Below are 16,179 nucleotides of genomic sequence, written 5' to 3'. Positions count from 1 at the left end.
ACTATCAGATACTTAGAGGAAAATATTGGCAGAACTCTTTTCCATATAAATTTTAAAGACATCTCCAATGAAAGTAATCCAATTACAAAGATTAAGGCAAGCATAAACCTATGAAACTACATCAAATTAAAAAAGCTTCTGCACAGCAAAAGAAACTACTATCCAAACCAAGAGACCCATCACAGAATGGGGGATCTTTACATGCCAAAAATCAGACAAGAGGCTAATAACCAAAATATATAAAGATTTTGCCACACTCAACCACAAGAAAACAAATAACCCTATCCAATAATGGGGAGAGGACATGGACAGAATATTCACCATAGAAGAGATCCAAAAGGCTGAGAAACATGTGAAAAAATGCTCCAAGTCTTTGGTTGTCAGAGAAATGCAAATCAAGACAACAGTGAGATACCACTTCACTCCTGTGAGAATGTCATACATCAGAAAAGGTAACAGCAGCAAATGCTGAAGAGGTTGTGGGGTCAAAGGAACCCTCCTGCGCTGCTGGTGAGAATGTCAATTGGTCCAGCCTCTGTGGAGAACAGTCTGGAGAACTCTCAGAAGGCTAGAAATAGACCTACCCTATGATCCTGCAATTCCTCTCCTGGGGATATATCCTAAGGAACCCAACACACCCATCTAAAAGTATCTGTGTACACATATGTTCTTAGCACAATTTGTAATAGCCAAAACCTGGAAGCAACCCAGGTGTCCACCAACAGATGAGTGGCTGAGCAAGTTGTGGTATATATATACAATGGAATACTACTCAGCTATAAAAAATGGTGACTTTACCATTTTCAACCGATCTTGGATGGACCTTGAAAAACTGGTGTTAAGTGAAATAAGTCAGAAACATAAGGATAAATATGGTATGACCTCACTCTCAGGAAAAAGTTGAAAAACAAGATCAGAAGAGAAAACACAAAAAGAACCTGAACTGGAGTTGGCATATTGCACCAAAGTGAAAACAGTTCCAAAAAGGATGACAGAGGACCTAGTGTGGGTTGTATTGGTATGTGGAGAACTGGGAAATGTTTTGCATGTACAAACTATTGTATTTACTGTGGGATGTAAAACATTAATTCCCCAATAGAGAAATTAAAAAGAAAAAAGACAGATCTCACTGGGCAACAGGTGGAAGCCTGGCATCCTAGGAGATAGATGTCAAAAGCACTGCCATAAAAAAAAAAAAGCCGACACATTTGGGGAAACCTATGCCTTGGAAATTATTATAATAATTAACTGAAATAAATAACTGAAATGTATACTAATGATTCTTTATATTTTCTTGTCACTGTGCTTTAAGTGTCCAGGCTGACGTTTTCAAAAAGAAACTTGACAGAAAAAGACACCAGGACTCCAAAGCTTCCTTCAATACAATGGGAGTCAGTTTCAAACCTAGGTCATCCATATGACAAACCAAGTGCACTGTACAAGTGAGCTATCTTGCTGGTCCAAATCTGAATGGTGCTGCAAGAATGATGAGTTGGGGGGGGGGCAGGGTTTAAGCGCACATAATATGAAGCCCAAGACCCGCCTTGTGAGGTTCCACGTTAGAACACCCTAGCTCTCCATTTGCAGGGGGCGGGGGGGGGGGGGGTGGGGGGGTGAGAGACGCTTCACAAGCCATGAAGCAGGTCTCCATAGGCCTTTTTTTTTTTGCCTCCAGGGTTATTGCTGGGGCTCGGTTCCTGCGCTACGAATCCACTGCTCCTGGATTCTGTTTTTCTCATTTTGTTGCCCTTGTTGTTGTGCTTGTTGTTGTTGTTGTCATAACTGTTGTTGTTGTTGTTGTTGTTGGGTAGGACAGAGATAAATGGAGAGAGGAGGGGAAGACAGAGCGGGAAAGATACCTGCTTCACCGCTTGTGAAGCGACCTCCTGCAGGTGGGGAGCTAGGGGCTCGAACCCCGATCCTTACGCCAGCCCTTTCGCTTTGTACCATGTGCGCTTAACCCTCTGCGCTACTCCCCGAATCCCGGGTCTGCGTGTATTTTTATTTCTCTCGACTCTCTCAATTTCTATCTTATCCAATAAAATAGAAAAAAATGGCCACCATGGAGCAGTGACTTCGTACTGCTGGCACAGAACTCCAGAGATAACCCTGGAGGCAAAAAGAAAGTTACCTAAGAAACCCTACACCCTTCAATGATGCAATTCAGGACAAGAGTTTTCAAAACAGGACAGTCTGTATACTGGGTGTGAATCTAGAGGAGTGAAGAGAGGAAATACTCATTCGTTTCCACAATTCTTATTGTTGGTGACAGATTTCTATAAGTCAGTGTGAAGGTGGGGAAAATAATGACCAGATTTTCCTGGAGTCCCAACTGCCCACTCCACCATCCCTCCTTCCCACTAGCCTTCCCTCCATCTCTGGAACTACAAGGGGCACACTCCCCCCACCAGAGGCTACTTGAGCCCAGCAGACAGATTGTGTTTGCACCAATCTGCCAGCAGGGAGCACTCGAAGTCCCCGAGTGCCTCTGGACCTTGTTGCTGGGCGTCCTGAGGTTCATTATGACCTCAGGCTGAGACAGAATTTACACAACAGGAGGGCAGCATCCAGTGTGAATGAGGGCTGCGGACAAAATGGGAAGAAATGGGCTTCCAGAGAAGAGGAGTCAGTTTTCTTGTAACACAGAACAATTAATCTTTACTACTTTTACCTCATCAGGGTATAGGATCCACACCAGCAGGGGAACAGTTTTCCTCAGCACTGACTCTCTTAGGAGTCAAACAAAGCCTCTCTCGCCCCTCTTCTACTTGGAGCCGCCCTGGAAACTGTGTCAGTTAAAGCCCTCTATCATGTGATGTTCTTCGTGATGACACTGGTCAGGGAATTCCAACACAGCTGCCTGGAGCTCTGTGGCAGGTACCAGGACTTTCAGTTGGGAAGTCAGGGTCGGGTAGGGGAGGGTCAAAAGGAGTAACTTGGTATCCCAGACAAGAGATACCAGTTTTATGAACTTTTTTTTTTTTACATGAGAAGCTTTTTTTTTTTTTTTTGGAGGGAAGGAAGATGAGGGGGGATTCTACAGTTTCTAGAAAATGCAGAGTCTGCTCCAGGGAAGGTGATAAAATAAATCCCATGATGAGACAACTTGTGAGCTTATGGACTGATGCAAAAAGAATTCTCACTACAGGAAGTCGGGTGGTAATTCAGCAGGTTAAGCGCAGGTGGTGCAAAGCACAAGGACCAGTGTAAGGATCCTGGTTGGAGTCCCCAGCTCCCCACCAGGGGCGTCACTTCAGGAGCAGCGAAGCAGGTCTGCAGGTGTCTATCTTTCTCTCCCCTCTCTGTTTTCCCTTCCTCTCTGTCCCATCCAACAATAATAAAACAACAAAAGGAAATAAATATTTTTTAAAAATCATTTAAAAAATTCTCACTACACAGGAAACATTAGACTTTTAATATATATATATATATATATTGCTCCTCTCTCCCTATATCCATCCCCAACTTCTTCAATCCTGCCCTCCTAGCATCCTGCATTCCTGGTGTCATTTAATTTACATTGACTAAGGGCGTGCCACCAACAGTGGCCATCAGGCAGCAGCACACATCCTTCACCCTTCTCCTGTCTTTTATACCTGATGCAGAACTGTCTCTCCACCCCTGGGCTGGGCTTCAGAGCTCACAATCTCCCCGCTGCCTAAATAAGGAGAGGAGGAAGAGAGTCTGAGGGTCTCTGCTGGAGCATTAGCAAGCACTGCAAGGAGCTGGCCTAAAGAATACAAAACTACTGACCACGGGTGGACATAGATAACAATTTATAAAAAGAATTTTTGTACTAAATAGTTGTATTCATGTTCTTTTGAAGAGAAGACCTAACCATCTCTCACAGAAGGAATGAAGGAGGGGAGGGGAGGGGAGGGGAGGGGAGGGGGAGGGGAGGGGAGGAGAGGAGAGGAGAGGAGAGGAGAGGAGAGGAGAGGAGAGGAGAGGAGAGGAGAGAGGAGAAAAAAGTGGCTGGGTGGTGGTGCACCTGGTTGAGTGCACATGTTACAATATGCAACTATACACATTCAAGCCCCTAGTCCCTGCCTGCAAGGGGAAAGCTTTGTAGGTGGTGAGGTGTCTTTCTCTTTCCCTATTTTCCCCTTCCCTCTCAATTTGTCTCTGTCCTATCAAATAAATTATTTAAATTAAATAAAGGGAGGGAGAGAGAGAGAACTGTTAATTTAATATAGATAAGGAGAAGAGTATCTTGTTCTAGAAAATCCAGGCACTGCATTCCCAGTTTAAAATCTGCATACCAAGAGGTATTTTCTAGGACTAGTGCCAGTGATCACTTCCGGTTTCAAAAGTTTGAAAGGTGTTTTGTGGCATTGTGTCCTATGGTAATTCTTACTGGTGGTAGGCAGGGCATACTGCTAAATATGGACAGATGTGAGAGTGTAACCCTAAAATAACAGCTGTTTTGTATAGCATTTCCCTAACGAAAATTTTAAACTGAGAAAAACAAGGCAGGGAGTCATTGTTTAGTTAAATGGCAAACAAAATATGCAAACAATTCCATAAACAAATTTTTACTATTTTTTCCCAGATCAGACAGTATACTTAAAAATATCTACAAATTCCTGTAACAATGGTAAATTTTCAAAATGGTTTATTTAATGATTGTTTTTTTTTTTTTAAGACATAGTTCAGTCAGCTGTCTCGTACATTGATGGGACTGGAATGTGGGCTCTCACACCTGCAAAGAATAAGCTCTCAACACTGAGCTGCTGAAAAGTAGGTCTTCTGTTTCATTTGCCTCAGCAGTAGAAGATCCTAGATGAGAGACTGGGGAAAGCAGACCCAAATTCCACTGCATCTGGAAAGAATGAAATCTTTTTATCTAAAGTATTCTATAGTAATTTAAGAAAATAATGGTAGAAACATTAATACTTTTATCAGTATTAAGAATCTGGGGCTGAGGGGTGGTACGCCCACACCTGGTTGAGCACACACATTACCATACTAAAAGGACCCGGGTTCAAACTCCTAGTCCCTACACTTCAAGCAAGGGTGATGTCGAAGTGATGGTGTAGGAGTGTCCTCTTTCTCTCTTCCTATTTCCCCTTTCTCTATTGTTTTCTCTCCATCTCTATCTAAACACGTATGTGAAAAGAACAAGAATTACCTGTGGATAACTACACACAAAATACAAGACAACTGTCATAGCAGGCTTCCTGTTGTTGAACTCATTGCTGTTATGAGATAACAGAGCTTCTGGTTTTCACATTCTTAACCCATCAATCAATAACCATGTCCTGAGGTACCATGACAATCACTGCAGTTATGCAATGAAGAGGGACTATCCATTCCTTAACAATCATATACCAAAAATTTTAAAACAAATAGGGGAGACCAGGAAGATAGCAAAGTGGTTTAGTCAACAGACTCTTCTGCCTGAGGCTCGGAAATATCAAAATCAATCCCTAACAGCCCCATAACCCAAAGCAAGTTCCATACAAAGTCTTTAAATATGATAAATATGACAGGGAGAAACTGAGAGGGAGGGGGAGGGGAAGGTAGAGAGGTAGAGAGACACCTGCCACATTGCTTCATTGCTTATGAAGCTTTCCCCCTGCAGGTGGGAACCAGGGGCTTGAACCTGGGTCCTTGTGCATGGTAATATATGCATTTAACCAGATGTGCCACCACCTGGCCCCTCATAGTCTTATTTTTTTTCAAAACTAGGGCTTGTCACAGATAAGGTGTACACACTAACATTTGAATTATCTCCCGACTGATATTTAAGCATATTATGAATCATTTTGCAATCCCTTTTGGAACAACACAGCATACATATTAAGTGAACATTGAAGAGGACAAGTGGGTGATTTCAATATGAACTTTAAGTTAATTTTACATATGCATGAGAGAATCACTGAATAAACTGTGAATGATACATCCCAATTTATTTTTTACATGCATTTCTTAAGAATACAACTACATGGGGGTCCGGCAGTGGTGCAAAGCCCAAAGACCAGAGTAAGGATCCCAGTTTGAGCCCCCGGCTCCTCACCTGCAGGGGAGTCGCTTCACAGGCGGGGAAGCCGATCTGCAGGTATCTATCTCTTACCACCTCTGTCTTCCCCTGCTCTCTCCATGTCTCTCTGTTCTATCCAACAACAACGACATCAATAACAATAACTACAACAATAAAAAAACAACAAGGGCAGGGGCCCCGTGGTCGCACATCTGGTTGAGCGCACATCTGGTTGAGTGCACAAGGACCGGATTCAAGCCCCCCACCCCCACCTGCAGGGGGAAAGCTTTGCAAGTGGTGAAGCAATACTGCAGGTGTCTCTCTGTCTCTCTCCCTCTCTATCACCCACTTCCCTCATGATTTCTGGCTGTCTCTATCTAATTAATAAAGATGAAAAAATTTTAAAAAACAAGGGCAACAAATGGGAAAATAAATAGATATTTTTTTAAAAAGGAATACAACTACATTTAAAAAATTGTTCTGTCTTGAAAACAATGTCTATATCATATTCTGTTGTGGAAACCTATAAAGTAATATAAAATTCTTGGGATTAATTCAGATTATGCATAAAATAATGTCTATAGTTCTTAAACTTTAGCTTACTTATGTTTGCACTGAAAGCTTTTTCAAAATTATCAGAAAGATAGAAGTGGGGCCAGGCAATGGCACACCTGGCTGAGTGCACACATCACCATGTGTGAGAACCCAGGTTTGAACCCCTGCTCTCTACCTGCATGAGTGATGAAGAAGTGATGAAGAAAACTTATTTTTATCTGTCTATATTTATCATCTATCCATCTATCTATCTATCATCTCCCCCTTCCCTCTCAGTTTCTATCTGTCCTATTAAATAAATTAAAAATATATAACAAAAGAAAAAAATGGCCACTGGGAGCCATGCATTCCTTATGCAGGCACCCAGCCTCGACTATAACCTTGGTGGTGATATGAATGAATGAATGAATGAATGAATGAATGAATTTATATAAGACACTTGTAGCATTGATATGAAAAATAACTGATATTTGTCAAATAATGACTGCTGGACTTTGAGTATTAAACTGTTCAAAATCTCAGTGTGGTGCTCTTGTTCCTGTTCAGTTTTTTCATATTCTATGTGTGTGTGTGTGTGTGTGTGTGTGTGTGTGTGTGTGTGTGTGTGTTAATCTGGTGGTTTCTGGTCCGTTCTTTCATACTTCACTAGTTTCATATCTCTCTCTCTCTCATTCCCATTTAAATTATTAATATTCTATGTTTTCTCTTTAATCTTTTGTTTCTGGTAGCTCCTTTTGTGATCTACTAGCTTTGTCTACAGCTTATTCTTGTTCAACTTTTTAATGTTCTGGCTTTATATGTTTTACTTCTGGTAGTGTATTTTGTATTGCAATAGTTTGTATTTTTCATTCAGTCATGTTCTTGTTTCCATGTAGCCTTTTAATGTTATTTCTCTTTTTAATCTTTTGTGTTCCACCGACCCTTTTTTTCACACTGTGGTGTTTTTTGTTCCCATTCAATTTTATATGATCTTTTGTATTTTTAGCTTCTGCTTTTAGTGGTTCCTTTTGTGTTCCGACTTCCCCCCCCACACACACACACTGGTGTGTTCTTGTTCTCAGTTTTGGTTGTTTTTGTTGTTGTTGTCTGTTTTTCTTTGGGGCTTCTTATGTTCTTTCTGTGACTTTTCCATCTTTTGGTTTCTGTTGTTCCCTTTTTGGCTCACTACCTTTGATTCTTATTCTCTTAATTTTACTAGTAAATATTTCCAGTGACTTTTTTACGTTCTGCTGACTACTTGATTAAAGAACTTTATCATGGAGTTTCACCATGCTAACACAACCTGAATTAGCAGGAAAACAAAAATGGTAGTAAAATCTTTTAGAAATTTTGTGTATAAAGGTCATTGTTTTTCACGTCTCACTAATATTGAATTAATATACATTAAATATCAACAGTGTGGCAGGCAACAAGATAAGCTTTACAGAGAAAAGAGAAAGTCATGTTCTTGTTTTGCTTCAGTCCTAGAGGAAGAGAATGACCTGTAAAATGATAACAATAAATTCAAGAGATAAACAGAATTCAATGATTACATAGCAGAACTTGACCTAGATAGGGCCAAAGAATTTATCCCTGGGGAAGAGATAAATATGCCAAAAGGTACAGCATGAGCAGTGAAACAATTAAGCAAAGAAGGGGATCAGGTTATAGCGTAGTGGGTTAAGCGCAGTTGGCGCTAAGCACAAGGACCAGCGTAAGGATCCCGGTTTGAGCCCCCGGCTCCCCACCTGCAGGGGGGTCACTTCACAGTCGGTGAAGCAGGTCTGCAAGTGTCTGTCTTTCTCTCCCTCTCTCTGTCTCCCCCTCCTCTCTCCATTTCTCTCTGTCCTACCTAACAACGACAGCAACAACAACAACTACAATAAAAACAAGGGCAACAAAAGGGAAAATAACTAAATAGAAAAAAAAAAAAAGACAAAGATAGAAAGTGGTGTACAGAATGCACCCATGTTCTACTACTGTCTGTTTCTCATCAAGATGGAACAAGGACAGATTTACCTGAACTAAACAAAAGAAAACTGAGGAAAGTCCATTAAAAATATTTTTTTAGACAAAGGATTTCAAGTGATGAAGTACAATAATCTCATATTCTAGCCTGAAGAAGCTTAAGAACCCATAGTACTCTTATCAAAAACAGAATAAAAAATGATAAAACCCGAACAACTAATGTCTGGATCATAAGGAAAACTTAATAAAAAGGCAAAGCATAAAGGTTTCATGAATCATCCAAAAGTATCTTCACAAATTATGATCTAAATCAATCATAAGTAAGTCAAAAACATCTCTAGAGATGGTTGAGAACTGCATAACGTACATGTAAATATACTCTCAGGGAAAGAAGAAATGGAAAGAATTTTGAAAGCAGTTGGAATATGATGAATATGAAAACATAGCTGACTTTGTAGAGTGTGACTAAATCAGTTCTTTCTCAAGATTGAAAGAGTAGAAAGGATTGACAGTATGGTGTGATTGGTTGTAGCAAATCTATGGACTGGAAGTTAAGAGTGAGTCAAAAAGGGGGGCTGGGTGTTGGCTCACCCAGTTGAGCACACATATTACCACGTGCAAGGACCAGGGTTCAAACACCCACTCCTCAACTGGAGTTGAGTGGGGGAGCTTCACAAGTCATGAAGCACATCTACAAGTGTCTGCATTTCTGTGTGTGTGTGTGTGTGTCTCCCACTTCAATTTCTCTCTGTCCAACTTAATAAAAAAGAATAAGTTAAAAGGAAAAAGTGGAGGGATGGCTACTGAGAGCTATGCTTCTTAGTGCTAGAACTGAGCCCCAGCAATAACCCTGGTGGCAATAATAAATAAATAAATGGTAGGGGAGAACTTCAAAAGGTAGAAGGAATAGTGTGCAGACACCTACGGATAAGAACTGCACTCATATGACTGCTGTCATAAATCATTACTTATCTAAAAAATTATAGAAAGGAGATGTTAAAAATCAATGGCCTTAGCTTTAACCCTCAGAAATTAGAAGAAGACAAAGTCTAAAGGAAACAGAAGACAGGTTTAACATAATCCAAATCTAAATTCTAAAATACTAGCAGGGTATTTTTAAGAATAAATAAATCCGGGAGTTGGGCTGTAGCGCAGCGGGTTAAGCGCAGGTGGCGCAAAGCACAAGGACCGGCATAAGGATCCCGGTTCGAACCCCGGCTCCCCACCTGCAGGGGAGTCGCTTCACAGGCGGTGAAGCAGGTCTGCAGGTGTCTATCTTTCTCTCCTCCTGTCTTCCCCTCCTCTCTCCATTTCTCTCTGTCCTATCCAACAATGACGACAACAACAATAATAACTACAACAATAAAACAAGGGCAACAAAAGGGAATAAATAAAATAAATATTTTTAAAAAAGAATAAATAAATTCATAAGATGATTCTCAAATTCTGTGGAAATGGAAAGGACCAATATAATACCAAATAACCCTAAATGATCCAAAAATTGGAGGTCTCATTTTACCTAATTGCAAAAATGATAATAAATCTATGATAATTTAAAAAGATGATATTGCTGGGAGCCAGGGCAGTAGCGCAGCGGGTGAAGCGCCTATGGTGCAAAGCACAAGGACTGACGTAAGGATCCTGGTTCGGAGTCCCGGGCTTCCCACCTGCAGTGGAGTCGCTTCACTGGCGGTGAAGCAGGTCTGTAGGTGTCTCTCTCTCTCTCTCCCCCCCCTCTGTCTTCCCCTCCTCTCTCCATTTCTCTCTGTCCTATCTAACAATGATGACATCAGTAACAACAATAATAATAACTACAACAATGAAAAACAAGGGCAACAAAAGGGAAAATAAATAAACATAAAAAATAAAAATAAAAAGATGGATATTGCTGAAAGGAAGCCCAAATAAGTTATACAGATTCTAGAATGCAGAGCCTAGAAACAAATCCACATATCAGCTAATTTTTTGGTTAAAGTTACAATTGAATGAAATAGAAAAATTAATTTTTACAACATCTGGTGTTGGAACAAGTGTGCTTATCTATGTAAAAAAAAAACTTAAGAGTCACACCAGAATCTTCAAACAAGTTAAGAGATTATAAAGAATGATTCTAGGGAGTCAGGCGGTATCGCAGCGGGTTAAGCACACCTGGCACAAAGTGCAAGGATCCACATAAGGATCCAGGTTTGAGCCCCCAGGGGCTCCCCACCTCCAGAGGAGTCGCTTCTCAGGATGTGAAGCAGGTCTGCAGGTGTTTATCTTTCTTTCTTCCTCTCTGTCTTCCCCTCCTCTCTACATTTCTCTGTCCTGTCCAACAATGACAACAATAATAACTACAACAATAAAACAAGGGAAACAAAAGGGAAAATAAATATAAAAAAAAAGTAAAAGAATGATTCTAAAGAGAAATGAGGAAAACTTAGTAGTGACAAGATATGTTAAATATTTTGATGGGGGTAATTATTTTATTTTATTAGTATTCACATGTCAAAATCAGGGTTGGGAGACATAGGACGGTGGTTATACAAAAGACTCTCATGCCTGAGGCTCTGAGATCTCAGATTCAATCTCCAACACCACCGTTAGCCAGAGCTGAGCAGTGCTCTCATCTCTTTCTCAGTGCCCTCATCTCTCTCTCTCTCTCTCTCTCTCAGATAAAATATATTTTTAAAAGTATCAAATTGTACACTTTATATATATATATATATAGTATATCTAACTAAATCTTTCAAAAAATAGAAGTTTTATTGTAAGAAAAGCACTATGACTTTGACTGAGAGACACATAGGAAGAAGAACATGAAAAGACTGTATTTGTAGTAAGATAATTGTGGAGTCAGCCTTACGGTACATAGATAACTTTCAAGAAAGGGGATATAAAATGATGATGTATGGCTTTTTAAAATAGGCAGTGATTATGTTAGCAGTGTGGGTAGGATTTGAGGAGGTAGAATGATGGATAATATCTCTGAGGTCATTCCATGTTTGGGAAAGAAACCATGGTATCTCACCATAGGTAAAAACATAACGGAGAAATGGATTTCAGAAAAACTACAGTGGGAACTATCATAGTTCTTTGGTGGGAATACACAATAGCTTTCACTTTATGCTAATAAAAGCGTATCACATTCATGAGAGGAATAACACTATAACATACCCATAGTATAGGGTGCATTACTAGACAAATGTGCATATAATGCGACCTCACACACAAAGGACTTTACATTTATATTCACCAAGTGACATTGTTCAATGAGCAACCTAAAACCTCATAAGTAGAGGAAGGCAACTTACAATCCTCTGAAACTTTTTTGTTTTTCAGGCTGAGTTAACCCATCGTGGACATCCATAAAATTACTTTGCTTTTTAACCTACAAATAGATGATACTCTATTAAATTTTTCCCAGTATATTTTTTAAATATCCCAAGTGTACAGAGGTTAAATCTGTATCTTTTCTAATAACAAAATAGACATGTATTTAAAGAACTGAACGGTTACCATCAAATGATACCTTTATTAGTGTTTCTAAATTAATTATCAAAGTAAACATTTCAACAACCAAAAGACCTTCTATATTCTCACTTTATCTTAGGATATTTCTTTACTACATTAGAACATTTTAAAATTATACCTTGTTCTTTTTGTTAGATGTCTTCTTTATAGGCCTAAAAAAAAAGAAAAACAAAATTTTAGGAAACTAGTAAATATTAAATACAAAGAGTAAGCTACATTGAATATTTTCTACTTCATAATAGTGTTTTTATAATTTATTATAATTTATTTATTGGATAGTGATAGAAGTAGAGAGGGAAGGGGATAACAGAGAGGGAAAGAGACAGAGAGACACCTGCAGCACTGCTTCACCACTAGCAGAGCTTTCCCCTGAAGGTAGGGACTGGGGGCTCAAACCTGGGTCCTTGTGCACCATAACATGTGTGTTCAACCAACCAGGTGTGCCACCACCCAGCCCATAATAGTGTTTTCTTAAAAACATACTAAGCTTCAACTTAAACAGTAATCATGTTTTTTCAGAATGACTATAGAGGTTTTTCTTGTGTAGTTTCATACATACACTGAAATTTATTCTTTTATCTGACTATCCCCTTTATTTCTGGACTACAGGGCAATATCTTAAATCATATTTGTATAGTATGTTATTTTTTTCACTCAATAACTATTTACTATGTTCACTGTGTAAGAACTAAACAGCCTTTCTAGAGTAAGTACCTGAACAGAAACATAAACTAAGTTAATGGCACTTATATAATTTTTCCACATTTGGGAGCTACTCTCTTCCCTGATCCAGTTTTCTAGTCCTGTCTCCAACTCTGACACCATCTTCCCAGACAATTCTTTTGGTCCACCTGCATGTTAGCTGTCAGGCTCAGGCAAAAATTAGTAAAGTCATGGGTGTTTTGGAATATACCTTAAATAGACTTCCTAGCTTCTTCCAAAATGGAAACGCCAAATCTCATCTGCTCTATTATTACATGTAGGTTCCTGATTATTAAAACATTTGTTCTGCTTTATATCTTACTGCTTTTCATCCACCAAGTTACAGATACTACCATGATGACAACTTGACTTCCCTGAGGAGATGACCTCACCATTGTGTCCTAGAACCTCACCTTTCCAGAGTCCTCCTCCACCAGGGAAAGATAGTAACAAGCTGGGAGTATGGATCAACCTGCCAACACCCATGTTCAGTGGAGAAGCAGTTACAGAAGACAGACCTTTTACCTTTGGAACCTCATAATGATGCTGGGTTCATGCTCCCAGAGGGATAAAGAACAGGAAAGCTTCCAATAGAGGGGATGGGATAAGTTACTCTGGTGTTGGGAATTATGTGGAATTTTAATCCTCTTATACTATGGTCAGGTGGATCATTATTAAATCAATATAAAAAAAAAAGAATTTCATACAGTAAAAAAAAAAGAAACTAAAACTAAGACATATTTAAAGGTGAATAAAGTGGGAGAAATTTAATGGATGGTTTCACTCAAAAGTACAATAGAGATAATACAGATAATATTAAAACAGAACTCACTAAAAATAATAGTGACTAAACAGTTTCTTAAATTCTGTGATACTGTGATAGTTATAGGGTAGGAGGTAGAGGATATATGGAGAATTCCATGTGCTCAACAGGACACTAAATTTGATGGTAGATGTTGTGAAATATATACACAAACACATAAAATGCACAAATCTGTACATGGGTTACTACTAAAATCTTTTTTTAAATTTATTTTTTATTTAAGAAAGGATAAATTAACAAAACCATAGGGTAGGAGGGGTACAACTCCACACAATTCCCACCACCCAGTCTCCATATCCCATCCCCTCCCCAATAGCTTTCCCATTCTCTATCCCTCTGGGAGCATGGACCCAGGGTCATTGTGGGTTGCAGAGGGTGGAGGGTCTGGCTTCTGTAATTGCTTCCCCACTGAACATGAATGTTGACTGGTCGACTACTAAAATCTTATCATGTCAAATAAGTTACAAAGAAACAAAGCTAGAAGGAGGAAAGCATAAAAACAGAGACATCCAAGTTAAAAAGTATGGATTAGCAAAGGGCACTGAAACATTAATTCAAAGGGACATATGCACCCTTATGTTCACAGCTGCATTATTCACAATAGCCAAAGGGTGGAAGCAGCCTAGATGCTCACCATCCGATGATTAGCTAGAGAAGTTATGGGGTATATGTTCCATGGAATACTACTCTGCAATAAAAAAAAATTGTGCCCTTTGGGACAAAATGGGCAGAACTGGAGGTGATTATGATTAGTGAAATAAGTAAAGAGATAAATGACAACAACCAGATCATTTCATTCATATGTGGGACCTAGACATCTGATACACATGAACTTGAAAAAAAAAAAAAACAGAAGCATGAAAACTGTGAGACTTTGAGAACAACGGTGGTTATCTTTGGGAGATGGGAGGGAGAGCCACAGACAGCACTGTGGTGGTGGGTGTAGTGTGGAACTATAAACTATAATCTTAACAACCTTGTAACCTACTATTAGTCACAAATAAAAAAATGTGTGGATTAAAAACTCTTTAATAAATATCTACTTTATTACATCCAATTAAATTTGAAAATAAGAAGACAATAGTTATTTCAATTAGTGTACTCCTTTCCAAGTTAAATGGTAATTAAAAATGTACCTGATCTAGGTGCTTGCACATCTTTTATCCCTACTGCTTTATTGGCAACAGAATCTTCCACTTCCATGGGAGACTGAAAGGGTTTCAAATAAGGTAATTAATACATCATGTACATATATCATTTCATTTCAATTTCACTGAGTGATCAAAGTCATTACCTTCAAGTTGGGGTCTTTTTCAGGAGAGCCTGAAAAGCAAAAGATGCATATGCACAATTACAGGTAAATATATTTAAGTATCTATCAAACAGTGGTAACTAGCAAAATATTCACACCTGAATTTGGAAATGATTGTCAAAAATTTGCATAGGTTTTGACTGGTTAGTTGTATGAGCTTTGCTAAGATAGCAATGTGACAGAAATAGTAACTTAGAATAAAGGCTTTTTAAAACCAGAAGTATACTTTTGACAAGACATGTGGTTTGGAATTTAAAAGATTATGCTTCAATTGATTATATTTACAATGGGAAAGCATGTATGTGTCAGGGTAAACATACTGCTTGATGGGGAGAAAATGATATTCATTCAGAAGAACATATGACTGTAAGTGAATATGAAAATTGATTGTTGGATGTAACAGTGTAACAGCATATCTGTAATACATCAATTTACTTGTACCACAACTCTACAAATATTTGACATGCTCCTCAATTTGACATGGAAACTAGGTAGCATAGAATTGTAGTGGAAAATTGCAGGATACATATTTCATTTTTCTTAAGTGAATGTGTTATAACTTGATCACCAAGGAAAACTGGCAAAATCATCACAAAATTGAAGTGAACCAAATACAAACTTTACTTTAAAAAAAATCCATGTAGGTAGCTATTGCACAATGAACAATGATCACTATCATTTAGTTTTCAAATATATTTATTTATTATTAAATAGAGGCAGAAAGAAATTGAGAGGGGAAAGGGAGAGAGACAGACACCTGCAGCCCTGCTTCACCACTTGTGGAGCTTTCCCCCTGCAGGTGGGGACCAGGGGCTTGAACCTGGGTCCTTGTGCACTCTAATGTGAGCACTTAGCTAGGTGCACTACCACCTGGCCTCCTCTCTATCTAATTTATTGCCAGAGAAATGCAAATCAACACCAACAACTATAAAAACAGTTCTGTTGAGAAAGGGGAAGAAAACTGATCCTTTGTACAATACTAGTGAGAATAATTTGCCCTAACTCTTATAGAAAGTAGTATGAATTCTTTCAAAATACTAAAAACAGACTTTCCATATAATCTCACAATCTCACTCTTCGAAGTGTTTGAAGGATAGAAAACCACTGTTTGAGGAAAAACATGAGTACTACTGTGTATTATTTAAAATAGCCAAGATATTAAGAAGTCGGGCAGTAGCGAAGCAGGTTAAGCTCACATGGCACAAAGTGCAAGGACCAGCATAAGGATCCTGGTTCCAGCCCCGGCTCCCCACCTGCAGAGGGGTTGCTTCACAGGTGGTGAAGCAGGTCTGTAGGTGTCTCTCTTTCTCTCCCCCTCTCTGCCTTCCCCTCCTCTCTCCATTT

General features: G+C 39.1%; 1 protein-coding gene across 10 annotated transcripts in view; it reads right to left on the bottom strand.

The window, feature by feature from the left end:
* Positions 1-4,519: 4,519 nt before the first annotated feature.
* LOC132539100 (POTE ankyrin domain family member A-like) overlaps positions 4,520-16,179 on the bottom strand; it is a 46,746-nt gene continuing 35,086 nt past the window's right edge. For 6 of the 10 annotated variants that reach the window (XM_060193297.1, XM_060193299.1, XM_060193298.1 and 3 more), the window contains 3 exons: positions 14,818-14,846; positions 14,660-14,732; positions 13,219-13,284 (listed from right to left, as the gene is read on the bottom strand). In XM_060193297.1, the coding sequence (XP_060049280.1) occupies positions 13,253-13,284; positions 14,660-14,732; positions 14,818-14,846 (134 nt within the window). In that variant the 3' untranslated portion in view covers positions 13,219-13,252. Of the gene's footprint in view, positions 4,823-11,778; positions 11,856-12,116; positions 12,151-13,218; positions 13,285-14,659; positions 14,733-14,817; positions 14,847-16,179 lie in introns of those variants that run through there. The other 4 variants (XR_009550415.1, XR_009550416.1, XM_060193300.1 and 1 more) reach the window with 4 other exon arrangements.

The sequence above is a fragment of the Erinaceus europaeus genome, chromosome 6, assembly GCF_950295315.1.
Source record: "Erinaceus europaeus chromosome 6, mEriEur2.1, whole genome shotgun sequence".
Taxonomy (NCBI): Eukaryota; Metazoa; Chordata; class Mammalia; order Eulipotyphla; family Erinaceidae; genus Erinaceus; species Erinaceus europaeus.
This window is presented reverse-complemented; position numbering and strand designations above follow the sequence as displayed.